The sequence below is a fragment of the Cygnus atratus genome, chromosome 19 (assembly GCF_013377495.2).
Source record: "Cygnus atratus isolate AKBS03 ecotype Queensland, Australia chromosome 19, CAtr_DNAZoo_HiC_assembly, whole genome shotgun sequence".
NCBI classification, from domain to species: domain Eukaryota; kingdom Metazoa; phylum Chordata; class Aves; order Anseriformes; family Anatidae; genus Cygnus; species Cygnus atratus.
In genome coordinates this window covers 5321029-5347408 of record NC_066380.1, presented here as the reverse complement: position 1 = coordinate 5347408, position 26380 = coordinate 5321029, and the positions used below count along the sequence as shown (strand labels likewise).

The 26380-nt window shown below is 42.6% G+C and overlaps 1 protein-coding gene across 2 annotated transcripts in view; it reads left to right on the top strand.

Annotated features, from left to right (window-relative positions):
- Positions 1-21977, top strand: part of NUP214 (nucleoporin 214) — a 45483-nt gene extending 23506 nt beyond the window's left edge. The window contains exons 25-36 of one of the 2 annotated variants that reach the window (XM_035555060.2): positions 2193-2268; positions 2950-3058; positions 4312-4414; positions 6430-6503; positions 8289-10055; positions 11525-11595; positions 12110-12257; positions 13997-14146; positions 16391-16562; positions 20109-20251; positions 21105-21129; positions 21763-21977. In XM_035555060.2, coding sequence (XP_035410953.1) covers positions 2193-2268; positions 2950-3058; positions 4312-4414; positions 6430-6503; positions 8289-10055; positions 11525-11595; positions 12110-12257; positions 13997-14146; positions 16391-16562; positions 20109-20251; positions 21105-21129; positions 21763-21796 — 2872 coding nt within the window. In that variant the 3' untranslated portion in view covers positions 21797-21977. Of the gene's footprint in view, positions 1-2192; positions 2269-2949; positions 3059-4311; positions 4415-6429; positions 6504-8288; positions 10056-11524; positions 11596-12106; positions 12258-13996; positions 14147-16390; positions 16563-20108; positions 20252-21104; positions 21130-21762 lie in introns of both variants that reach the window. The other variant, XM_035555059.2, reaches the window with a different exon arrangement.
- The last annotated feature ends 4403 nt before the right edge of the window (positions 21978-26380 follow it).

Sequence of the window (26380 nt, the reverse complement as noted above, 5' to 3'; positions counted from 1 at the left end):
AATGAAATTCTTGTGATGCAGCCTTTCAAAAAATGGAACAGTCTTACACTGGTGGAACTCAGCTGATGACCTTGAAAGTTAAGCCAGGGATTCTTCTGCATGTTAATTGGGAAACAGTTTGGGATGTTTTTACTATTGTATTTTCTCCTAAAAGTGGTAAACTGGTGGAGGGTGTGTGTGTGGATGTAATATGTTTTGAAAGTTAAATTTTCCAACAGCTCTCCTTGAGATATTTTGCTAAAAACAGTGTTACGGCAGCAAAGAGCTCTCCACCTGCTTTAAAAGGGTTGTCTGTAAAATTGTTTTAAAGAGTCTCCTGTCTCCATCAAATCTCCAATGAAAAAAGTAAAGAGTGCTGGCTGTGTGTAGACAAGGCCATGAGTGAGAGATACATATCTGAGATTGGAGTTCACTTGAACTGTAGATAAAGACCTGTCTTACTTTCAAAAAGCTTTAGACTCACAGTATCAATTGATCTCTCTAATGTGCAGAGCACCAGATAGTTAGATATCTTGAAGGCTTTTTACAGTCTTATTTTACAGCTGACCTCACAAAAATGTACTAACTAAAAAATCTACCCAAATGAACCTGTGCCTGCCAGTCAGATTGAGCACTAAAATAAAGAGCATTCACCTAGCAAAGTTAATTCATTAGTTTTTGCTACTTCAGACATGCTGGTTGTCTTTCGCCACCACAGCACACTCTTCAGGTTGTTAAGCAGTAATGATTTTTCAGTTGTTATCAGTTGTGCGGTGGCTTGTGACTAGGTATGTTGGTGGTCCCAGTCCAATTATTCATATAAAGTCTTCAAACTGAAATCAAAACCAGCCTTTTTATTGTCAGAGAAGCTGTGGGTCAAGTGACCTTGAGACCTTTCTGGGAAAAAGGTGCCTCCCTATCGTGAATTTCACAGACCTTCTGTGTTTTCATTCTTTGTCCAGGGTTTGTACGAACTTGAAATTTAGAGCTGCATCTTCCCGAACTGGTCTCTTTCCAGTGATAATCTGAAACTTCTGAAATGTATGCTCTTACACTTTTCCTCTGGGCAGAGGGCAAATCCAGGCCATGCAACACAAAGAGATCTCGTTGCTGGAAGGAAGGACTTAATAGGAATGTGAAGCTCTTTAAGACACAAAACTCGATCTGAGATAAATCATTGTCGCATGCATGTGTCCTCTTCCTTTGGAATACAGTAGGAAATTTCTATGAGCTAGCCTGTAGCTGACCAAATAGTTGATGCAATCTGGGAGTTCTCATGCTTTATGAGAAACAAAACTTTTAATGCCCAGATTCACATACTGTCTGGGGTTTGTGATATTGGCCCTTTCTATAGGACAGAGATTGCTTATTGCATTAGGGAACACCTGGCCTGTGTCAAGATGGGAAGACTCTACTTGGGTAAGAGACCAAGAGAATGCAATCAAGTGTCAAATTTGTTATGCTTCTGGAGGCTTCTGGCACTATCCATTTAAGCTGGTGAGCCATAGACTTGAGGAGATGTTAAAACTAGGTGGCTGTTCTCAAGTTATAGTGATTAACTGCATTTATGGCCCACAGCATGTAGGGTGCTTCACCTTAGAAGCAGCTGTTACGCTGCAGTAATTGCCTGTGGACTCTGCTATGCAGTTTATTTCATGGTCAAAATTCCAAACTTAAGCTGGAGAATATAGGTTAGTCTTATCACACTTCTTGTCATGACTTCATTAATTCTTATACTACACTTCAAAGACCTGAAGTGCTATCTTTTTTCTTCTTCCCATAGCTTTGGCACCTTGCTCAGCATTTCTGAGAGTTGCATGTACTTGCATACGCTTGTCTGGGCTCTGCACTATAAAGGAAGCTTCTTACATTTGTTATCCACTAGGCATAAAATTGTAATCCCCTTACCTGCTGATTTTTCATCGGATGCTCGTAAAATAGAAAGGCTTGACTCTCTTCAGAGATGAGAGTGTGCGGAGAAGACTTGATCACTTAAGTCTAGAGCTTTAAATGCATTTGCAGTCTTCCTTTGTTAAATGTGGCTGATTCATTTAAGAGGTTTATTCCCTAATCAGATTTGTTCATTTGGAGTTGTGTGTGGAATCTTTAATAACGATGGTTGTTTGAGACTTCTGGAAGCTGTTCTTTTTGAGAGGCAAGCAAATTACTTTTAGAATAATCATTCATTTAACATTTTAATTTTTCTTTTTAAGATCATCAGTTCCTCACTCTGCAGCCCAGGCAGTCCACCAGGTTTTGGCAACTGTTGCTACAAATCAAGCTAAACAGGTATCTTGGTATAGAGCTCTTTTCCTTTGGATTACTGTACCTGGGCATGTTCAGTAAAGTTTGGGGTGTAATTGTTGGTGAACAGGTAATCTAACAGTCTCTTTTCACAGCTTGCAATGCATTCTTGGCAAAGCATTTATTTATCTGTGACCTTGACAGGGTGGTGTCAGGTTTATCTTTGTTATGTCTTGCCTTTTCTTTCTTTGGAAGAATCTTGCAGCTTTCCAATGGCCATGGCCTTGCATCAGTAAGGGTTGCAAGTAACAACAATGGAAACTGTGTGTTAAATATACCCAAATTTCACCAAAAAGAATTGCCAGGTAATCAAGGGAGAGAGTTTCCCTATCCTGTATATCTTATTGAAAACATTTCTTACTGGTGGACAAGCTGCTAGGTTTTATTCCCACACATTGGAAAACCATGCCAACAGTCTCTGTCTTCTGGAAGCAGTGAGCTGTTGCACATGGAGGCTTACCAGCCTCTGGAAGAGACTTGTTGAAAAAGTTGAGTATTGACCCTGTATTTAACTATGAAGACATCTGGACCCAAGATGGGAGGTTCTGCCAAGTACTTGCTCTAGTTCATTCTCAAGTCTTTGCCTGACTCTCATCATATCAGACCAAGATCAGAAGGGCCTTTGTTAATGCTCAGACTGTGTTGACCTGGTGTTTTTGGTTTTAGACACCTCTAGCAAGCTCACTGAAGGGACAAACTCTACCTTCCTCTGTGTCTGCACCTTGTCCTATGGCATCTACACCTGGTCCAACGTCATCTGGCAACAAAATCTCAGGTGAGTTGTCCATGGTGGAGATAGAATTAAGGCCTGAGTGTCTCTTGCCACCTGTCAGGGTGTGCAGTCCAGAGAAAGAAGACAGGGAAAAAAGATCTGCCTCCATTGAGAGGCTGCTATGCTAATGTTGAGGAGGAGAACAAAGTACAGAATGGCAGGGAAGAGGTGTTGTGTCCAGCCCTGTGTTTTGTCTGAGTGCCTGCATCTAGAATTCAGTGATCCTAGAATTCAGATTCCTCTTTCAAAGTGGTCTCGGAATCTGTAACCTTTAGCAGGTAATGGTGAAAGCGCCTCAAACCAAAGGCTACTGTTGTTTGACAGCAAATGAAAAGCATCTGTCTTTGCCATTTTATTTTTTAAACATGAAAAGTTCCTGCATTCTTGCAGGAAAGTGATAACATCCTGAAATAACAGGAATAGTTTTCCTTTATGCTGTGTCTGACTTGAGTGTTTCTATACTATGGGTTTCAGCACTGTAGGAATACCTGACTTAAGCTCACATGTACTTGCCTGAAATGAGTTAAGTTGGGTGCTGGCTCTGCTGAGTACTAGGCTGTAGGACCAGCTTTAGAACCAATTCAGATACTGTAGTCTTACACACTTTGTTTAGAAGCTTACAAGGAAAGGAATGATCATTTAGCACAAACAGAGGGAAGAGGAAACTCAGGGAAGAAAGGAATTGATTTTTAATGTGTATTAGATGATAAAGCTTGCATTGGACATGGTTTTATAAGCCTCTTGCATAAATGTCTGAAATTCATCTCTATTGCTTTTCTGACTTTAATCTGTGGATGCAGGTTGCCTTTTAGCCAGGGGTGAGAAGCAGCAAAAATAGCTAAGTCTCGTATTTGACTGTAGCAAACACTTCTTAAATTTTGGTTTATTGAAAACGTCAGCTCCTGAGTTTGCTCCGTTTTCTTTTTATTTGAAATGTGTTTTGATATGTTGATGAGAGACTTTACCAAGGATTTCTTGTTTTTTATTATTTAATTTTTATTGTCAAGATAGTGAGACCTCTCTTTGCTTTAATCAGATGTGTTATTGCCTTACATCTTCAAAATAATTCAGATATTCTGGGTTGCTGTAACACCATCAGGAATGTTTCTGTGCACAAATATGTCTTAAAGTGGCAAAGCCCCTTTGTTTCCAATTGATAAAATTGCAGACTGTATGGAAACTATTCCTTCCTTTTTTATAATTGGATGACATGCTGCTGTCGTCTTTTTTGTAATGTTTCCTCTTGTAACTTACAGGACAAGGGACAGTAAAAACAGTTACAGCTGGGACTTCTACAGTGACATCAGTACCAGCAACAACTGCGCAGCTCAACAAGGCATTCTCGTTTTCTTCTGTGGGGTCCGTATGAAGTTTAATATTTCTTTGTAGTTGACGTTAAGTATGAGTGTGTCAGCTGTTCCAGCAAGTGTTACCTACAAGCTGCATAATATTGAAATTCTGTGAGAAGTTGACATGATATTTTGGCACTTTGAACTTTTCATTCTGTAGCTAATCAAGAAAATCAAGAGCAAATAAGGCTAAACTGTTTGATTTATAGTGGGCTGTTGAACAAATCACACACTATGTATAGTGGTATTTCTCGGCTGTCCGGTAGGTTGCCAGGAGATGATTTGAGATTAGAGCAACATGACTGTGGTGAAAGCACTAGCTCTTGGTCGAATGCACTGGGTTCACTGCCTGTCTTTGATTGCAAGTCACCACATCTCATAGAGTCAGAGAACATACACTGTGCATCTTGTATCTTGGGGTTAAGGAAGAGGAAAAAGACCTCAGCTGGTTTAAAACTCCGTTCTTAATTTAGTGAACAAAGAGCAGTAGCAGGAAAAGCATCCCAAGCAAGTTGTGCAGGGATGTGTGAGAATGAACTTTGGCTTTACAGTGACAAGAGAAGAGGTTGAACCTTGGAGGTTTCTTCTTACAGAGAAGAATGGGAAGAAATTGGATATGATCATAGTAACACTCATCACCTCTGAAGATGGTTTCCAAAGAGAGTGATATTTTTTCTAACCTGGGCATACCTATATAGGTTTTCAGCGTTTGCAAAAGCTTTGAGATAGAGAAGTGCTGGAAATCCCAATTAGGACTTGAAATTTGTGCTAATGTTCAAACTTGCTGAATTGCTTTTTTTATTTTGAAACAACAAAACAAATTCCATGTTGTGGCTTGAAAAGTAGTCTATTCATGAAGGTGACTAAAGAGTCACTGTGCCATCTCGTGATTTGTGTTACATAACAGTAATACAAAGCAAGGCACGTGTTATGAACATAAAGTTACTCCGAAACCTCTCTTACAGATTGTTTTGCAGGGATTGAAAAAAATATTTCTTTGATTGTATTGTATCTTTGGGGAAGAGGGGTGACTCCTTTGAAATAATTGTTTGGAATTCTGCATATTTAGCTATCTAATACTGAAGTTTCTCTTTATGAAGCAGGTAACACTAAACATTTCAGAACACAAGCATACTTTCAAATGATTTTTCGTTCAATCTTAATCATTTCTACATTGCTTGTCAAGTGGATGTTATCTAAACACCTTGCAGTACTCTTCAAAAGGATAAAATAGTCTTCCTGAAACACTGAAATTCAGATTCAAAAACCAAACAAACCCTGCCTTTGTCCTAGGCTGCAGTGCCTCAGTCTGTAAACCGTATACTAAATACAGTGCTGTTGTTTGTGGTGTCTTACACATTCTGACTATCAGGAGCTGGCCGTTGAGAATCAGAGGACAAAGCAGTGTGAAAGCTTAAAAAGCCTTGGGGAATGAAGGTCTCTGGAGGACTCCAGTGCTCATTGTGAAAAAACACAGTATTTTTGCAAGACATAGTATTTTAAGTATTAAATAGTCATGGAAACTAAATTTGTCTTGCTATGAGTGATCTCCTTTTCAGAGGATGGTAGTGTCCAGTTATTCCCTTTCATACGTGCACTCTCTTACCATTCAGGTTTTTAAATTTTAAGTAAGCTGTAGTCACTGCTATAGCTTCTGCTGTAGGTAGTCTTCCAGAAGTTAGAAGGGTTTGGTTCGTTGTTTAGCTCCTGAGTTTAATGGGGAAGAAATATACAGCAGAAATGAAAGAATATGGGAGGATGAGAGATGGTCAAAAAACTTCTCAATTCTGACTGTCTTCAGCCCTCTAGAAGATTTGTCGGAGAGGAAGCAAATGGAAGCCAGTCTGCGTGCATGCTTCTCTGTCTAGTTGGAAAAACTGTTCTTGCGCACATGTGCCCATGTGTCTGACTTAGTACAAACTTGTACAGGAAATCTGAGGCTCAGCATTGTGTTAATCATAGGGCTGGAAGTTTCAACACTTCAGTCTCAAAGTCATTCTTTCCCTTTCTCCTCTTTCCTGCTAGGTCTGGGTTTAATTTTGGTGTTGTCACATCAGCTTCTTCATCACCGACGCTGCCCAGCCTCGCTTCCTCACAAGGTTAGTTTGGAAGAGTGTGCAGACAAAATCTCTTCTCTGCTATGAGAGTGCTTACTCTTCCTAATTCATTTGGTTCTTGTTTTATGTTGCACTTCTATTATTAAAATTGCAATAGCTGCAATAACATTGTATACGTATGTTGGATTATGCCCTGTAATGGACAAGAATCTAGGCCACCTGCTTTTCAATTAAGAGTAAGCAAAATATTTGCTGCCAAGAGCATCCAGGAGGTACTAGTTTATGAAGAGGGGTAATATCTGTAGTCATTTCCTCTTCTCTTTAATCTGTAGATTTTAAAGTTCCAAGGTGCTCTGACATAGAAATCTGTCATTAAGTGGAGTGAGCGTTTAGTAATGGGAGGGGAATATTAGGAGTAGCTTTGTGTTACTTATAAAATCGAGTTGACAATATGTAGGCTGCCTTCTCATTTCATAGGTAGATCATATTCACCTTGTCTGGAAAGAGGGGCCTGATACATCTGCTTTTGTAACAGTCCAGAAGTTTACTGCCTCTAGTTTCAGCCTTGAAAAAGAGATTGTATGCTCAAAAGTCTTCCTCCCACCCTCCCTCCCCTCCAATGCTGTCAGTTACTCTAATAAAAGATAACACCTCTTGCAACAAATCTTGGTTTGCTTATATCCTTAGATGGTCGGCCACAGCAATGCTACTGATATTCCACTGACCTTAAGCAGAGGGAACTAATATGGCTTAAAACTTGAAGATTAAGTTAGCATAAAAGGTTAAGTAAATAACACAGATCAAAGGAGGATTGGGAGGGGCAGGAAACAGACCTGTAAAGCACAGCATTGGGTGAGGGCAGTTACCTTACTCTACTCTATGGCAGAAGTGCCTTTGCTTTTGTTAGTTGGTGATGGAAGAAGAACAGAAGGAATTTCAGTGCCCCAGAAGGAAACAAATGATGCTTTTTTCAGTGTTGGTAATAATATAGGGTAAAAGGCAAGGGTAGTGCCAGTGCTAAGAACTTTTTGTTCATTGACTTGATCTCTATGCAGATTTCCTGTATCTTGTCCAGATTGATCCCTGGTCCAAACACCAATGCAATGTCTTCATGTCAGAATTTCAGTGGTGCTCAGAAATGACATGACAATTCGTCAAGTAAAGCTGGTTTAGTCTCCCTTAAAACTTCAGCAGTTTCACACTGTTGGACAGCAGTATATCTTAAAAGGGCTTTGGCCTTTGTGAGCTTTTCTCTAGTATTTCAAAACTGAAAACAGGCTGCATAGAAACAGTGTTCAGTGCTCTATAAATGGTTGAATTCATACAGAAAGATTTGATTCTGACAAAGATTTTTGAAGTACTGGAAGTACTTTTATGACCCAAATTCTGTTCTGAGCCATTGGTTTTTGTATAGAATTCTGTGGTGAGTGTCAGGAATTGTTTTGCTGAACCACACAAGAAAGGGTAGAAATGGTGTTATTGACAAATGGTCTGTAAGTAAATGATCTTTATGTTGTTATCTGGCTGTTGAAAAGGGAAGTTGTCTGTACTCAAGAAAAAAGGATGGTTAAGTGGAAGCTGGGGCATAGAAGTAACAGTGTTTGTCACTGTAACCCTGTCCATAAAGGCTTCAGAAAATGTCACTGTTGTAATACTGAATGCACATGGAGGTGACAGTTATCTGTTTGCCAGGAGGCATTATGGTTTTTAGGTAAGAGCATTGTCTTGCAATCTGTAAAGCACTAAACCTTGCTGCTATTGAAAAAAAAGATGAATGAGCTTTGCATACCATAACTCCAATTTGTACCTTCTGTCTTTCACTGACAGCCCCTGCTAAGGAGTCCAACCAGCCTGATTCGTTTTCACTTGCCGGGGGTTCCAAATTTGGAGCAGTCCCTGAAAGCTCTTTTGCTTTTGGGTCCCTCAAGCCAGCAAGTGCTTCAGGAGCCGTGGCAGCAAGTAGCTCTTCAGCAGATGGCACTCAGTCAAACAAACCTGCTGCAACAATGTCTTCTGCTCCCTCTGCAGCCTCTGGCAAGTTGGATCTCTCTCCACCTAAGCCAGGGGATCACTTGTTTCAGAGCAATCTGTCTGGGGAAACTCTTGGGAGCTTCTCAGGACTACGTGTTGGTCAGGCAGATGATAACGTCAAGACCACCGCGAAAGCACCGTCCATCAGCGTTGCAGGAACACAGTCAACTAAAGCATCAACAATACCTTCTGGGTTTACCTTCAGTGCCCCCCTGTCATTAGGAAAAGCTGGAGACGCCACTTCGTTGTCAGTCACGTCAGCTGGCACAGCAACCGCGTCCGTCAGCACTAGTGCTACAGGCAGCCTCTTCGGCAACATCCAGATAACCAACACAGGGTCTTCTGGGGTATTTAACCTTGGAGGCTCTAGTGGAAACAAACCCACCTTTTCATTTGGTCTTCAGCAAGCAAACAGTGTGAGCACATCCACCTCTACCCCTTCCACTCTCTCTGCTTCAACGTCCCTCTCATTTGGAAATTTCTTGAGTTCGTCGCAGACTGCTGCCCCTGCGGCAGCTTCTAGTAAGGGTGGAGGGGATGCCAAATCACTGCCAGCTTCAGAAAAAACATCTGAAAACGAAGCTGTAGCAGCTGGGTCTTCACCTCCAATGACACAGTTGCCACAGCCACAGGTACAGCTTTCAGAGTCCATCAAAGAACCCCCTTTACCCCAGGCAGCAGGTGGGGACACCGGCGCCGTGGACTCTAGTACCGCATCAGTAGCACCTCCGACTGATGCTGTTGCTACTCCAGCTTCCACAAGTGATTTGAAGGCACTGGTGCCTTCTGCTGCATCTGCATCCGTCCCACCAGATCAGAACATCCCGGCAACAACCGCTGCGACAAACGTTGCCTCTGCTGCAGAACCAACGAGCACGTTGGCTGCTGCTGCTGATGTCGCTACGTGTGTTCAGAGTCCAGCTGTTGGTGCCTCCGTGTTTGTCCCTACTTCTGCAGGCTCCTCAGTGTTCGCTCAGCCTCCAAATTCGAGCTCTTCTGGCTCTGCGTTTAGCCAGCCTACTGGTGATACAACTGCCACTCCTTCCACGCCATCAGTTTTTGGACAGCTACCAGCAGGTACCACAGCATCATCTCCCTTCGGGCAGCTCACCACCAGTACGTTGTCCACTGCCACCGCTACCACGCAGGCTGCCAGCACGGGGTTTGGTACTTCTGCTTTTGGCACCACCACTACTGGGGGCTTTGGTCAGCCGGCCTTTGGGCAAGCACCAACTTTCGGGCAACCAGCAAGCAGTTCTTCAAGTGGTTTTACCTTTAGCCAGTCTGGATTTGGGACAATGCCCGCTTTTGGCCAGCCGGCGGCTTCCACAGCAGCCTCGAGCAGTGGCAGTGTGTTTGGAGCACCGGCTAGCACCAACAGCGCGAGCTCCTTTTCCTTCGGACAGCCATCCCCCAGCACCGGGGGCGGGTTGTTTGGACAAACCAGCCCTCCAGTGTTTGGGCAGAGCAGCACCTTTGGGCAAGGGGGCTCTGTCTTTGGTAACACTGCCGCCGTTACTACTACTACGTCATCTGCTGGGTTCAGCTTCTGCCAAGCTTCAGGTAAGAGCAAACCGCAGGGAGGTGCAGCATTCCAGCAGTGCTGTCTGACTGAAGTAAGAAAGCAGTTTATCATTGGAAAAAGTAGGACTTTTTTTTTTAATGCCTTTTTTCCCCTATGGCACTTGATGTATTTTTTCCAATTATTAAGAATAGGAGCTGCAGTGCACGTGAGGAGGAAGCTAATGTTGGAGACCAAAGAAGCTTTTGCTCTGCTTTGATATTCATCAGGAGGCCACTGAATGTAGCCTTTTCAATCTTGCCTTCCTCTTATACTTCCAAGTCTATCTAGACTTAATTTTGAATTACGTATTGTGTCGTATATTGGCATAAGAATTGGGTTGGATTCAACGTAGTGTAAAAGTTCTCAAACTAGTGTGTTGTAAATGGCTACACTGAAGTACTGAGGCAGTCCTGAGGCCATAATCAAGGGAGTGAATGCAGGTGCAGTGCTTCTTTCATGGGGCTGCAGAGTCCACGCAACAGTGGATGTATAGCCAGGTATATTATTATATCAGGATCTGGGACGGCAAAAATGCGTTAAGCCTTCAAAATGGTGGGATAATGAGGAACTACAGTGTTAAATCTGCTTTTGCATTTGGGAGCACCTCAAATATAGCAGTAATGTAACCATCCGCTACCCATCTGCATGGTTAAATAGAATACTTGCAGAGGTCAAACCTTCTTTGTCAATCCTTTTGTTCTCCCTGTTGCTGCAATATATTGTTGTGTTTTTCCAAAGCTTTGTCTCTAAAATCTTTATAGAGACCTTCAAGGGAAAAAGTGAAAAGTACATAGTAATAATAGGGAACATGTATTTTCAAGGAAGAAAAACTAATTAGGCTCATTTAATTAAAAATGATGGCACTGCAGGCAAACTGCTTGTTCATTTTAACTACAGTAACAGAGAGTAGTTAGATAGGAGGAAGTGAACTCTGCTTGAGAAAGGTGTTCCTAATTATAGAAACTGCAAGTTTTATTACAAAATGCACATTTAAGTGAACTGGGAAATGGAATGGGGAGTTCTTTTTTTAATCAAAACATTTCATTATCTATAAAAGAAATCTTTAGGTAACAAAGCTCAGATCCCCTCTACACAGGGGAAATCAAAATGCTACAGTGCTTGTTCATGACTTGCAACATTATTACAGCAATGTTAACAGAAATCCAATTCTTTTATGTTGGTAACAATAATCCCACAAGTGAAAAGGCCTTTTATTTTCTGTTTGTTTTTAAATTGGAGAGAAAAGGACAGTGACTTTCAAATAAACTTTTAATGGAATGCATTATTTGTTGGCATATACTTTAAATTTGGCCAACCTAGGTACATTTGGTAACACCGTTTGTTTCCGTGTGTTTTGGCATGGGATACCCATGGTGTTTCCCTGTTCTGGACTAGTGTCACCTTCCTGAACTGTCTTACATCCTAGTAATAGTTCTGTTAATTTATTCTCCTTTTCTTTTCTTGGCAGGTTTTGGTTCTAGCAACACAGGTTCTGTGTTTGGGCAAGCAGCTAATACTGGAGGCACTGTCTTTGGCCAGGCAAGTATTTATTGCGTTTGCAGAAACAAGGGACTGTTACACAGAGTGGACTTGTTCAGGGTACCCTACCTGCTTCTAACAAAAAATGATCAAATATGACGTAGTCAGTAAAAATTGTCCCCGTTTGTATTGAAGATATTTGCTAATGTAGGAGGCACCAAAGCAGCACCTGCATAAATATTTTCCAAGGGGTACGGAGAGATGAGCATGTTACAGGGAAGTTAAGGTAGGGGTAGAGTATAAACCTTTATTCCCTGCTAAATGGGAAGCGGAGTGTTCTTACTTGGACAGTAGAGAGATTTTTTAAAGGCATATTTTCTTATGTAGATGAGATCTGTGAGTAACTTAAGTCAGATTTTATTATTGCACTGTGTGTTTGAAGAGTTGGCGTGCTGGTTCTTCAGCCCCTGCGTACGCTCAGGGGAATAAGCCAAACAGGAAAAACACCCCTGAGGGCATGTGCTGCTTTGACTTCTCTTACAATCCCCTTTCTGTCCTTCTTGTGTTCTAGCAGCCATCTTCTTCCAGTGGAGGCCTGTTTGGAGCTGGAAATGGTGGGAGAGGTTTCTTCAGTGGTTTGGGAGGAAAGCCAAGTCAGGATGCAGCCAATAAGAATCCTTTCAGTTCCTCCAGTGGAGGATTTGGATCTGCAGCTTCCCAGAGTAAGTGAAGAAAACAAGAATACAAAATGTGCCGTGATTCCCATCTGCTTTGCGATCCCATCTGTTTTTCTGCTGTTCTTTGTGTTTTACTAAATTCTGTGTTTACGTGAAAGGCTTGTAGGGGTAGCAGAGGCATACAGTATGCATGATGTGTTCTTCTGTAGGTTTCCTTCTAGGTTCATGGAGAGCAAGTAGGGCAGCAATTGCAACAAACAAGCAAATGCAAGAAGTGTGAAGAATATCTATGTTCTTTAGGGAATTCTGTGGCCAAGTGCTTCTTTAAAATCAAATACCCTAAATTCCTGTAATTGAATTTCTGTTTCCAACTTCGTCGCAACTTAGAAAGCTTTCTTTATTTCTCATCTGCCTTAACAGTGTAAAAATCATTGAATCCCATGCTCAAGTGAAGCCAAGTCAATGTATGTGATGGATGGGCAGTTTCTTCAGCTTTCTGTCCTTAAAATGTCTGTCTGTATGCGGCACATATAACATTTTATCAAAACTTGCTATAATACATGGAAAGCTCTCGGTAATTTTTCTTGTCCAGGAGATGTGCTTTTTTTTTTTTTGAGTCACGTGTTCCTAGTAAAGAGAAATAAATACATTCAGCAATTGTTTTGGGGGTGTCTGCTTTGGTTAGAAAGCAGAACTGTAGAGTTCCTTTTACCAGTTTTTATCCAGATTTGGTAGATGGGGTGGGTCTCTCACAGGCAAACTCTACGAGCATCAGGAAAGCTGGGCAGAGGAGAGAAATTGTATTAGTCCTCTTTGGGAGGAGGAGCTCAGCACTTGTCCTTTCTTTTGCTGCAATTGCCAGCTAAAAGACAACAGTCCATATGGGTGTTTTAGCTAAATCAATCTACACTTGAGATGCCAAACCGGGCGCGTGTTGCTTCTTGCCCAGCCAACCAAGCTAGCAAAAGGAGGCATGGAAAATAGCTAAGAATACAGTAAGGTTACCATCAAGTTCCTTTGCACGAGGGACTGTAAAGGGCCTGTTAGAAATCCTTTCTTTGAAGCTATAAACGATTAACTGTTAATGCGAGAACCAATCACTGCCAACTAGTGGAAAAATTATTTTTTTTATAGCCAGGTTCAGATTAAAAATACATTAGTCTTGAGTTTTCTGGATTAACAGGTCTTTGTAATAATCTAAAATTTGTGCTGAGATGCATACATGCTGTTGTCTGCTGTAGCAATTAGTTTGAAATGCTAGGAGACCCACTCGTGCCTTCCATGTGCAGCTTTTGCAGATCTACTGTTGTTACGTATCTGTGTGCCATAACAGCTGTTCGTAACGATTTCTTAGCTGTGGCTTTTCTTTAACTGATGCTGCCCAGTTTTGTTATTTCATCACTTGCGAATTAGATTTGGCAGTAAGGGAAAGCAGAAGGCGTGGAGTCCAACAGCTAGAAAGCATGAAGGAGGGGAAGCAGTGGCTAAAAAGTAAAAGTAGGGGAACAAAGAAAAGTTGTAGAATTAGCTGCATGTGGCTAAAAGTAGCACTTAAAGTCTTGGGAGAGCAAACCTCTTTATTTTATTACATCTTTAATGATCCACTGACCTCAACGATTAATCCCAATTCTCGTTAACTTAGTCTTCCTTTATTGTAGTATTGGTTTTTGTAATGAAATAAAACACGTGGTTCATCAGAGAAAAATTTTCATTATTTGTATCTTGATGCTAAATGGTAAATTGGTGTGCGTTATGAGCTTCACAAGTGTTTTTCATCTCCCCAGACTCTTCTAGCTTATTTGGAAACAGTGGAGCCAAGACCTTTGGATTTGGCAGCTCATCTTTTGGAGAGCAGAAGCCTACAGGCACTTTCAGCTCTGGTGGAGGAAGCGTGGCATCTCAAGGCTTTGGGTTCTCTAGTCCAACCAAAGCAGGTATCTTGTCATCCCACCCTTTATGAAATGTAGGAAATCTCACAAACCTTCCTTTCTTTTTACTGTCATATGCCCCCCCACTACACTCAGGGGTAGTGGTGATATGTTGTTCATTGGAACTGAGTGGCAAAATGTTCATTTTTGTTGATTATCAGGCAAAAACGGGGAGAGGTTCAGAGAGAGCAAAGCTCTCCTCTGTCCTCAGACCATTCTTACAGTGAACAGTGATGAGGGTAGGTGGTGTTCTGCTCTAGAGGTGTCTTTTGAAGCTTCATCCCTGGGGGAAGCAGGGGAAGGCTTGGTCATCTCTGAAATTCTCTTGAGACAATGGTGCTTAAGTACTCCCTTTGGAGAAGTAGTGCTTTGAGAGGAAGCACTCTGCTTTGACAGGAGCTGTGCTCTGTGTTAGTGAAGTGGCTGAGAGCATAATGATGATGCTATCAGATCCAGCAGCCATTTGTAAGGTTTCTCTTAAGTATTGCATTCCACTTGATAGCAGGCTGAGTTTTTTGTCTCAGGCATACCTCCTATCTGCCTCTGTTGCCAGAGGAGAAGGGCATTGCTGAAGGATGCTCTTAATTTTCTTTTACCCAATGACTGTGATCTTGCTTTTGATTATTTTAATTTCAAAAATTTTTTGAGGTGGGATTTTTTTTGAGAGGTTTGTGCAGAAGAAGCATCTAGTTAAAAAGAGCCCATCAGATCCTTCCAACGTTTGGTTACATTTGCTAAATATTGGAAGAAATGGTGCATCTTCCCCTCTCAACTGCAGTGGAAGGATTTACTTGATTTGGATCCCCTTTTCTCCTGGATTCATTACTTGGATATTTCACTTTTCTTTCTTCACTAATTGTTAATATGTATTGCAAATGAAAGTGTATCCCAAGCAAAGCTTCAGCCCCTGTGATAAATACTCTAACTTCCTAGAGCTAGAGGTAACAAGATACCTGATCTATGTTTAAATAATTCAGGCCTAGCATTTATTTTTTTCCAGACCTTTTGTGTTTACAGCCAAACAGTATCCATTACCTTGTCTCATGGACTGGAATTTCACCCAGGGTATTAAAATGTGCGGTGCTATCCCAGTCCTCAGCCCTAGTCAAACAAAAGAGCAGGTGTTCTTCGCATTCCACAGTGTCAATTAGAAACAGGCCAATAATATCAGTAGATGAGCATAGAATAAAATCATCTGGGTAAAAGTTGGTTCAGAGCTGCAGAAGGCAGCTAAACCCTGAACAAAAATTGTCAAGGGCAGAGTTCAGTTCTTGATGTCCTGCATGAATCTTGCAGTTCCTGGCATTTAATCATTGCCTCTTAGTTTCCACCACTTAAGTCAGCATTAGGTAATAACCTGTCTGCTGAATCTTCTTGTGTCACTGGAGCACCTCAAAAACAAACTTACTAATTACGCTCTGATCTTAAGAGATGAGGGGAGGCTTCTCCATTACACTGGAGAGTTCTTCCAGTTTAAGCACTTATATGCGTCACTTTCTGTCCTCAGGCAACTTGTGTGTCCTTGAAGGGCTTTAGATGAGACCTGAAGCCAGGGTAAAACACTGCCATCAAAACACGGTAGCAAATGTTCATGAAGCTGGCCTTTGCGGAAGCTTTTTAATCCTGCATTTTTATATGCAGTTGCTTTGCACAGTAACTTGTCTAAGTGGTGATGAGCAGAACTTTACTTTAAAAGTGACTACCTAAGTTAAGATTTTTTTCTTGGTAAGTGCTAGTTTTGTGCTGAAGGATGGATGTCTTTTATAATAATAAAGACATCAGTCTATTATTACCTGCTATATGTATGTTTACTATAACTTGATTATTGTGCATGCTTGCTGTCTCACAGCTAAGTACTGGTGTTTTTATGTAAAGCAAGTAGAGATTCCTTTGCACTGTGCAAGCATGAATGATATAATTCCACCCTGTAGTACAGCTCTGGAGGATGAGTTGATTTTATATTCAAGTGTTCAAGAGGCCCAGAATGTGGTGCTCTGTGGATAGTCTCTTAATTTGGTTGCAGTTCTTTACATGTATTGGGTACTTTTCTTATCCCAGGCTTACGTAACAAATTATCCTGCAGTTTGGAAGCTCTGTGGCAGTTACTTTTAAAAATAATACCGTGCCATGTGACAAGATGAACAGCCCTATTGTAGAGATTGTCTACTTGGAAATCTAATTTTTCTTCTTTCTTTCTGCACTATTGTTTACTTGATATTCTTGTCCCCTTTTTGCCTCTGTTTTGCTCAGGTGGCTTCGGTGCTGCTCCAGTGTTTGGCAGCCCTCCCACTTTTGGGGGATCCCCTGGGTTTGGAGGGGTGCCAGCATTCGGTTCAGCCCCAACCTTTTCAAGCCCTCTGGGCTCGACGGGAGGCAAAGTGTTCGGCGAGGGTACAGCAGCAGCCAGCGCTGGAGGATTTGGGTAAGCCAACCAGGGTCCAGGGTTTGGGAAAGTAATATCCTTGCATGACAACTGCTCTTACGCTTAGTTACCTCTCCAGTAAGGTAAGGAATGTATTCTGTGATTGAATGCTAAGCTCTAAGTGTCCTTGTTCCACCCCTTCACCCTGCCCCAGAAAAAAAAAATCAAAAAAGAAAATGGCATAAACCAAAAACCTTAACCCCAAAGGAAATAATGTGTATGATCTCATTTTAATGCTGAAACTATTTTGTTGAATCTTTAGCTTTAGCGATTGGGAAAAGGGGGGGAATGTGAGTCATCTTGTGTGTGTAAGTGAAGGCAGGAATATTTTCTGTGTGCACACTTGATGTGTTCAAGTCTAGACCTACAAATTATGCCAAGCAAGGAAAGTAACAAATATCGTCTGTGACGCTGTCTAGCCACCTTATCCACTTGTGAGATTTGGGCTGGAGATACTAATGAGAATTCAGCCTGTTCTCTCACCTTTGGAGGGTGGGAGGAGGAACTTATAACAGCCTGTGGTCCCAGAGTGATTTGTGTTTATCTTGCATTGATTGTTTTTTACCTGATTCTTTACCTCTTAAGCTTGTGCTTGGCACCAAAGTAGACAGCACTTTATTTACTGAGATAAAGAAGGAATAGAGAATTTCAAACCTTGCAAAGCGCCGTGTGCAATAGGCAGCAAACCCACCTCTTCGCCACTGGGCCACCAGCAAGCAGCTCTCCGTCATGTCCTATATTCAGACTGAACAGACTCAATTAAAAACAGAAAAACTTGGAGTGAAAAAAGGAAATGGGTTATCTTCCCAGTCCTAGTGTTTTCATATTTCGCAAGTGTTTGCCTTTGTTTTTGGGAGGAACTACCTTTACGTAAGGCACATTAAACATCCTGAAGAGTACTTGTTGATCCCCCCATGAGGTTAGGCAGATACCCATCTGCCAGGGCACCCTTGAGCTGTGGGAGGCTTCAGCTAGGTTCTTTAGCAACATCCTGAACTCTGGTGCAGCAAATTGGCGAGTCCCTTTGGAAAGGTAAAAATAGAGGCAGCTTAATTAGATCCCCACAAAGAAGGATGCTCTTGTAGAGATGACTTTACTTCAATTCAATTGGTATTTTTGTTCAGTTCCCACTTCCAGCCACTGTGCTGCATGATTTTGTGCTGAAACTGGATGCACTCAGATAAAATGTTTGAAGTTTAAAGATGGGAACTTAAAGCTTAAAGAACAAGGAGCAGAGAGATGCGAATGGACATCTTGCATAAGGAGTCTGCCAACTCAAGAAAGAGAATTCAGTGGCTTAACTTGTGGGAAGTTTGGGGGACTTTCTTCTCTATTAGAAAGGTGTAGCCTTGGTCTGATATTTTCAGAACTGCCTAAGGAATTTGATTTTCACTTAAAAAATTCAAAATAATAAATAATAAAATAATAAAAATAAAAATTCAAAAAATTCAAAATGCAAAATCCCCAGACGAGTTTGCAAATCTTGTTGTAAAGTTTTAAGCAATTGTTTAACTCTGGAGTATAATTTAGCATCTGTGCAACGCTTTTAAAATCCCACATCCAGTGAAGTTACTTGCCAGTACGTTGTGCAGTATTAGCTCCAAGCTCCTCAAAACACCTTGCTAACTTAAATATGTGGTTCATTGCTCCTTCAGTTCTGAAGAATCTGCATCACTTGATAAATAACTTAGGTATCAAAAATAGAAACCACTGCACTTCTGTAAAGTCTGAAATTCAGACTGTTTGTGATAATAAAGGTTTTGCTTTCATAAACTAACCTCAAGTGCTTCTCAATTCAGTTTTGTGTAGGAGCTTTACAAAAGACCTGAAAATCTGGGTGAGATAGGTTTAAATTGTTACTAGGCAATGACTGTATCTCACGTCTTTTATATGTTTAAAAAGAAAAAGGTCCATAGCCTAAACTGCTTCTCTACTGTGCTTAGCTTTTTTCAACAGACAGCTTCTTACAGTTGCAGCTGGAAGAAGTAGTTTGAACCACACTTCCATGTCACTTTTCACCACTGCTTCCTTTCACCGAGTAGACATGATTTGTGTGTTTCGTGGCGTAGTCCTGAGGAGACAGAGCACTGTAAAAGCCTCTTGTTCTCAAATGCGTACCACTACCTGGCTCCTTTTTTAGTAAAACCAACAAAACCTGTTCTGTCCTTGCTGAGAAAATCACGTTTGAGGTTCGGAGTTGAAGCAGTCTGCAAGCTGCATGGGTCAGGAGACAGACCAGAGGTCCAGGGGTTGGCTAACAGGGCCAGAGGTATAAAATCACTAAACCACCCAGAATAGCTAATGCTGTGTATGGAAGTAGCGTGTACAGCCAGCTGCATCTAGGATAGGAGGGATGACGTCCGTTACCAGGTGAATTGCTTGTCACACTGCTACAAGGGTTGTCCTGTATCTGGAGAGAAATGTTTTGATGTTTTCGTTGCCTTTTTTTTTTTTTAAAAAAATCTCTACTAGATTTGGATGGATGGGGAGGTGGGTTAATGTGCTGTCGGTTCATATTTTCTGTCAGAAATGATAGAGCGTCTGTGAAGCACAGCCTTGCAAAGCTGGAACACCATTTAACTTGGCCCCCAGTCTGTGCAGAGCAGGACTCGTACTGGATTAGTGTTCATAGCATTGTGCGCTTGCAGGTCTTTTAGAGGAGCTTGTCATTTGAATAGTTTGTGTCTGCATTTTGCCTGGTTTAAGAAAGAAACACTTGAAGCTTCTATTTGAGTGCACCTCTTACATTCAGAATTGGAAGTGTATGTGGGGGGCAGAGAACTATAATGCATATCATGGTCTCATTAGTGTGTCATGCTGATAGCTCTATAATGCTTGGTTCGATGAAGTGGGTGGAGAAGAGACCAATTTCCATATATAAAAATGTATTTCTTTTTTCAGTCCCCAAAAGCAATTAGGGAAATAATCCAAAAGTGGTGGGGAAAAGTGCTAGGTAGGTGCAGATCTTCAGGAAAGCAATGGAGCTCTGTGTACTTCAAAAGGGGCTGGGGAGAGAAAGGAATTGAGAAATCTGCAGACAATTTACGTGGGCAGTGGGTAAGGCGCTATCCAAAAGTTGTAATTCTGAGTTCTGCAGCTGGGCTCTGCTTTATGCTGTGGCCATGAGCAACTCATAGCAAATGGCTGTTTGCTGTCCTATTTGTGAAATGAAATGATGCTATACTTCTGAGCTTGAAGGGTGAAAAATAACTCAGAGGGTGAATTAAGGTACTGCGTTTGATGGCTGAGGTTGGTTTTGCCAAGCGTTTGAAAACGTACCCTGTGTAAGCATGAATACGTCTGCCCATCTCCCGGGTATCCATTAAGAAAGGGAACTGAACAGACATTCATGTGTGCAACAGTCCGTCCCAAACCAGGAAATCAGCTTCCAGAATGAAAAATTATAAATCTTCGTATCAAGGGGTCTTGCTCTTTTGATGTATCCTAGGTTTAAGGAATGCACTGTTTTCGTTGTGGGTGTGGGGACAAACTTCCACTATAAGTGAAAATGTGCTTGTAAACACAAATTTTCTCTTTAAACTGCAGGTTTGGTGGTACCAGTAATAATACAGCATCGTTTGGCACGCTAGCAAATCAAAATACCCCAACGTTTGGATCGCTGTCACAACAGGGTACTGGTTTCGGCACGCAAAGCAGTGGATTCTCAGCTTTCGGGACAGGTGGAGGAGGTAGGAGAAGATAAAGTGTAATGAACCTAATGCAGGTCCTAGGTCTCCAGGTTTCCCTGGCACTCAGGTGCAATTGCTTAGCTCCCTGTCAAAAATCTGTTTGAGCCTGGTCCTGCTATAGAGAAGTCATTGTGGCCTGGAGAAATCAGCGGCAGGTTGGAGTCTAGTGTCTTCTCAGACTTAATCTCATGATTCCCCCACAGCAAATAAGCTGTGTGGCATGTGAATAAATCACTCTTCTTCTGCATACTGCATCTGATTATTGCTTTTCACCCCTTTTTGTGGAGTTGTTCTTTCTTCTCAAAGGAAAATGTCGAGAAATACCACCTCTTCAGTAGCATATGCATGGGTAGCTGTATGCAAGTACTTAGTGTCAAAAGAACATGCACTGCAAAATTGAGCTAGAACACTGATAGCCTTTTTTTTTTTTCTATCTGATGAAGTTCAGTGAAGCAGCTTTGATTTACACAGGGCTGAGAACAGAGCCTTTGAGGGAAGATGCATTCATTGGTGGTCTGTCACCACTGGCTTGCATTAAGCACAGACTCCATCTTCAGAAAGCAGCCCTCTGTTTTCATGGAGAGGCGAATAAACCAGGCTCATTGTATGCAGTTGCTACTAATAAATGAACATAGCCGATTACCAGTGAAAGAAAAGCACCCAAGAACTGAGGCAAGTCACTTCTCTTCTAGATGGAGATTTGACTTCCATTGTTTGCCCATCACTCTTTCCCTGGCCTAAGGCAGGAAAGAAATGTTTTTCAATCAGTGTGTGGGAGGGGACATTTACTACACATCTTAAGCATTCATTTTACCGTTTAACAATGATTTTTCTAATCTTGCATTTCTTTCAGGGTTTGGTTTTGGATCAACTAACACGTAAGTAACATTTTGTGTCTAATTCTTCATTAAAAATACAAATAGAACCAGAATAGAATAGTTGAATGGTGTACAAGAGAGAGTTTTGAAAGTAGAAGTAACATACTAGTTCTGGCTTCCTTTTTAGTGTTACTGCATAGAGCTCAAAGTCCACGCTCTGAGTGTGTGCTTCCCGGTGAGGTTACTCTCTCATATAAGAGAGACGTGATGTGTGTGTTCAAGCTGTTTGTGTGAATCTAGTATCTACTCCATTTGTCAGGTTGAAACAAGGTGTGAAATGAATCAGTACCTTTCTGGCTGAATTGAGATGGTGATTTACAGTTAAGAACTGGACTAAGGGCTGAATGAAGTTAACTTTGTGATGCACTCTGCCACTGGCCTGCTGGATTACTTTTAGCAAGATTCTTAAACATTGTTTCCCTGTCAAGTAGAGAACATAATATCTCTCCAGATGGTTGGCTCCACAATAAGCGTAATTATATCTAGCTAGCATGTGTTGATGCAGTGTCAGGTAAAAGATGCTGGAAAAATCAACACGTTCTCAGAATAAGCTCCTGATACTCAGGACGCTGGAAGAATACAGCCTGAGGGAGACTCTAGCACTCATTGCTGTTTTTTTTTTCTGTTCTACAGATCTTCCTCTGGATTTAGTGGATGGAGAAGCTAAGAACATCCTGAACTCTCCTGTAGAACTGTGCTGTAGCTCCTACATTCATGAGTCACCTATGTGATCAATATCCAAACAGCTTTTCTTTTAAATATAAATTCTGACTTTAAAAAAAAAAAAAAAAAAGATTATGCTTATTTTTTATGCAAAACTTGTTCTCTATATTAAACTATTTTATCTGCCTTGATATTATTTGTGTTGAAAGGGTTTTATCTCCCTGGATCTTGAAGAAATACATGTAAGGTGTGATAACCAGCCACATACTGGTAGCTTGCTGGTAGCTTTGCTTTTTGTTGTTCTTCCTTATGCCCAGACAAGGGAGTATCTCAAGTCGGTTTCTGATAGAAACCAGCACATATTTCATTGAAGCAAATGACCAGTTATCCTAGGCTCTTAAGAAGGGGCTAAAGTTTGCCCTGCTAATTTTAAGTATAGGATGGGGCACATGCTTATCTCACTGAAGTGCTAAAACTGAGTCATGTGTGAGCCAGAAGCTTAGTGGAGAAATAGGCAATTATCTGAGAAGAAACTGGCAGCGTGCAGAACATGTTCCCATGGCAGTAACATTCAGCAAAGAGGTGGGAAGTAAAAGCTTTCTCGTTTTTACCTTCCTGTAAATTTCACAGAACTCAGAAATTTGAACTCAGGTTATGGGGAAAACTTCTGGCCCTTGAATTAGGAATGTGACCTCCATCCAGAGGCAGTAGTGATTTTGCAGCTTATGACTTTGGCTGTTGGTGTCTACCATCAGCTATGTTTTTTCCTAACATGTATGAGATTGTACTTTTTCCCCGTAGCTCTTAGTTTCAGTCAATAACGTTTGTGAAATTCTCATGTGTTTATACCCGAACATATTGAGCAAATGTTTTAAAGAATGCCCTGAAGGCGTTCTGGACAAACACTTTTTCTATTTGATGCATCTGACCTCCATGAAACCTCTAAATGATGTAATGGGTTTTTGTTGCACTGTGAAAAATGCATTTGAAATAATGGTTTATGTATTAGCTGAATACGTGCAGATTGGATGGTTTTATCTTGTTGGTCCTAATAGGACGTTTCGGGGTACTTCTGCTTTTTCTATTTTCAGCAGAAACATTCTAACGTTTCATTTTTTGAATAGCGTACAATACGATGACAAGTGTCATTTTTGGGTTTGGTTGGCAAGTGGGCATGTAATTTGGAATTGTAAATAGCTGATAATTGCTTGTTTTCACATCCAGTGTTATGAACTAAACGATTGTATCTATCAACAGCTCCTGAAGAAAGCGCTTTTTTCAAGTTGACCTAAAAAGTTAGCTTTCAACATAACTCCTGTCCTAGTTGTAGGAAATGTCCTTCATGTCTCTCTGCACCTGGGAATGACACGAGTTAGGTTCCCTTTAAAAAGGAAGACCACTGAGATGCGGTGAGTGTTGTGTATAAGGAGGGCTTATTTTTAGATGTGGAGAGGCTTTGCAGGACACTAGGCGCTCAGGCTTTTACATATGCCGTGGATTTCTGAACCCTGGCACGCTGTGCGTCGTGCTCAAGGCAGCACTGCTGTCCGGGTTTTGTTCTTCACCTTTCCTTCTAATGGAAGAGGGGGGCTGCCAGCAGCCCTGGGACCACTGCACTGGGACTGAGATGAAAATTTGCTGGTTTGGAGATGGAAGAAAAAGCTGGAGAGATTGAAGTTTGCGCTCCCAGTGTGTCCTCCTTGACCATACAAAATTTCTTAAGGCCTAGAGGTGATACCACTGTTCTGTTTTCCTTCCTCACTATAAATAGCAGCTGGCCCGAACCACTGACCTTAAATTCTTTGCGTTAATCTCCCATCGCTGTGGCATGCGACACCTCCTAGCAAGGCCGTATCAGCTGTGCTCCCCCGGATAGCTAATAAACCTCTTGCTATGGAGAAGATTGGCTTGGTAAGAATGTGATGTTGGCATGCTGAGCCATTTAAAGTTTCTCTTTTGGAATGATGGGAGCAGTTGGGGGTTGTCACTGCCGTGCTGTTTGGTACCTGTTTAACTTTTTCCCTCTGCAAGTGAAAGGCCATAATAATTACTCCAGATTCTGTTCAAACGAGTTGTTTTCTTACAGTGCTTCTGAGATCGTGGCTGAAACGAGCCAACCCCCTGAACTATCTGCCCTTGAGAAATGGGTGCTGCTCCTTGTTTCCATAGCAGCTGCTGGAGGAGCTGAGCAGCACAGCGGCTGATCGTGACCATAAGCCTACAGGAATATGCACAAAACAGCAAAGTCAACTCTGAAAAGTCTGCATTTTTATTAGATGACTCAAGAGCTTGGCGAGTGTGTGCGCTGCCTGGCTGGTGGCTGCCAGAAGCTGTTGCGGTCTGTCATCTGTGTTGGGTGGCCTGTGATCTCGTGGCCCCTGTCCAGTGCTCGTGGACAGATGTCCACCAAAGAACAAAGCTGCTAACAAAGTCAGCTCCCATCTTGGCAGACCCGGTGAAGAAGCCAAGGGTTAACAGGGCTTGGAGCCCTTATTTCATTGGCTCTGTTGTCCATGCTGGTTGATCTTCAAAGAAATAATGGCAGCTGTTCCAGGACTGCTCGGAAGGAGCTGATCACTTCGTCTTGAGTGAATGTGGTTATGCCTTTTTTTGGCCATATCAGTAACAGAGGAAATCTTCCAAGGCTTTTCTCAAAGGCGGAGATTCTTAATCATTTTTAATGGAAGAAAACCAGTTATTTGTTCCCCTCACCCGAGACGGTGAGTGCTGGTGAGGCTGTGCCATGGCAGAGCTCTGGTGGTGGTGGTACAGACGTGGGTGGGGGGAGCCCGAGGCGCAGGGAGGATTTCCTCAACCTCAGAGAGACCAGGCTGGGTATTTCTGCTTCCTCAAAGGCTAAAAGAGCAACAAAGAAAAAAAGGCTTTATTTGGGGGGGCGGGGAACAGATGACATGTAGCTTTATCACGAAGAGCAAAATTATTTCATCTCCTGTCTTAAATGTTTTTGCATTAGAAGGCTTGGTGGTCCAGAAGGCGGGTGCCTCACGGAGGACTGGTCGTCTCGCTGTGAGCCCCTCGCCCTGTCAGCCCGTGTCTCTGTCCCTGCTGGAGCAGGCCCACAGGCTGAAGTGATGTTTTATTTATCCCTTCTTGGTTTTCATGGGGCCTGCCCTTGTGCATCGCTTTCAGCATCTCATGCAAGGGAAAATAATCCTGCACGGGGCTTGGGCACGGCAGCGTTTGGTAGCACTGAGGGAGTTTCTGTTCCTAAATGTATGTCACGTTGAGCCCCAGGGGCTGGGAAGAAGCAACAGCAGCTCGGCAGGGCTGAGCAGCCCTCCTCCAGCCCTCTGGTCCTCCTCGCGTCCCCACCCGAGAGCGTTCCAACTCGCATGGGCACTGGAGAGGTTTCTGGAGCAATTCCACGGACAGGGAAGGCCCCAGGGGCTTGGACCCGGTGAGAAAAGACCGAATGTTCCCCGCCGCAGGGTGAGCGTGGACATCTCGCTGTGGTTTTCCCCTCTGCGCACCTGCGTGTGTCCGTGCAGTTTCGGCTCGGCTCCCTGATGGGCCCCAGGGTTACTCAGCACGTTTCCTGTCTCACGCCATCCACACCTCGTTTTTCTGCAGCTTTCAGGAGGTTGCACAGCTCTGCAAGCATGTCTGGCTCCTGCTGGAAAGCCTGGCCTTCTCCTTGCATGCATTTATCACAGGTGGGCACAACTTGTGCAGCCAGCATCTGCATCTGGGCTCGTAACACTTCCTGCGAATGAGACTTGAATCAAGTGCCTTGCCAGCCAGCTTCTTACAAATACAAACGGGTTCTCCATGAGCCCAGCTGCTGCAGTAGGCACTGCGAGCTCACGGCTGTGGGCTGGGCTCTGCCCTCAGTGCTCTTTACTCCTGCCTAAGCACAGCATCCTTCTGGAAGCACCCTCTTTTGGATAAGGGGGCTGGAGTCATGCCGTGCTCGGTGGCTGTCGAAGAATTGAGCTGGTAGGAAAGGGTCTGCCTCGGGGCAGCTCTGCTTTGCAGGTGCCAGGAGCTTCCAGTGTCACCGTGCTGGGATTAAATGGGCGTTAGCAAGGTCAGAGGTGAAACAAGCCACTAATATATTTTGAAGGGGAAATGCAGGGCCACCCCAAAATTATGAATGGTTGTAGGTTTGGACCTGGCTCTCCAGAGCTGCTCTGCTGTGTTTGCCAGGGCTCCGCACCCAACAGGCTGCTGGGGGGCACTTGGCCAATTTTCAAAGGCATCCTTGGGAGCCTTGATGCAGGCTGTTGGAGGAGCTCTGTTTTAATTATGTGCACGCAGCGCATGGCACAGTATGGGTTTTGAGTAGATACTTCAAGGTTCTGCAGTCCATGTCAGTGTGTTGCTAAAAAATACTTGCTTTAAAGCTTGAAAACATGGAGGAATAAAAGTGGTGTTTGCAGCTACTGCATGTGCACAGCTTACTAAGATGTGAGATAGAAGAAATAGGAAACAAAACCTGATTTGCATCAGCAGAGGGAAGTCCCCTGCAAAAAGTTTTGGGCAAGGCCAGTGGAGGCAAGCAGGGTATTTCTGCAAATCAAGGAACCGTTGCCTGTCTGCTTCAAACCAAGGTTAGAAAATCACGAAG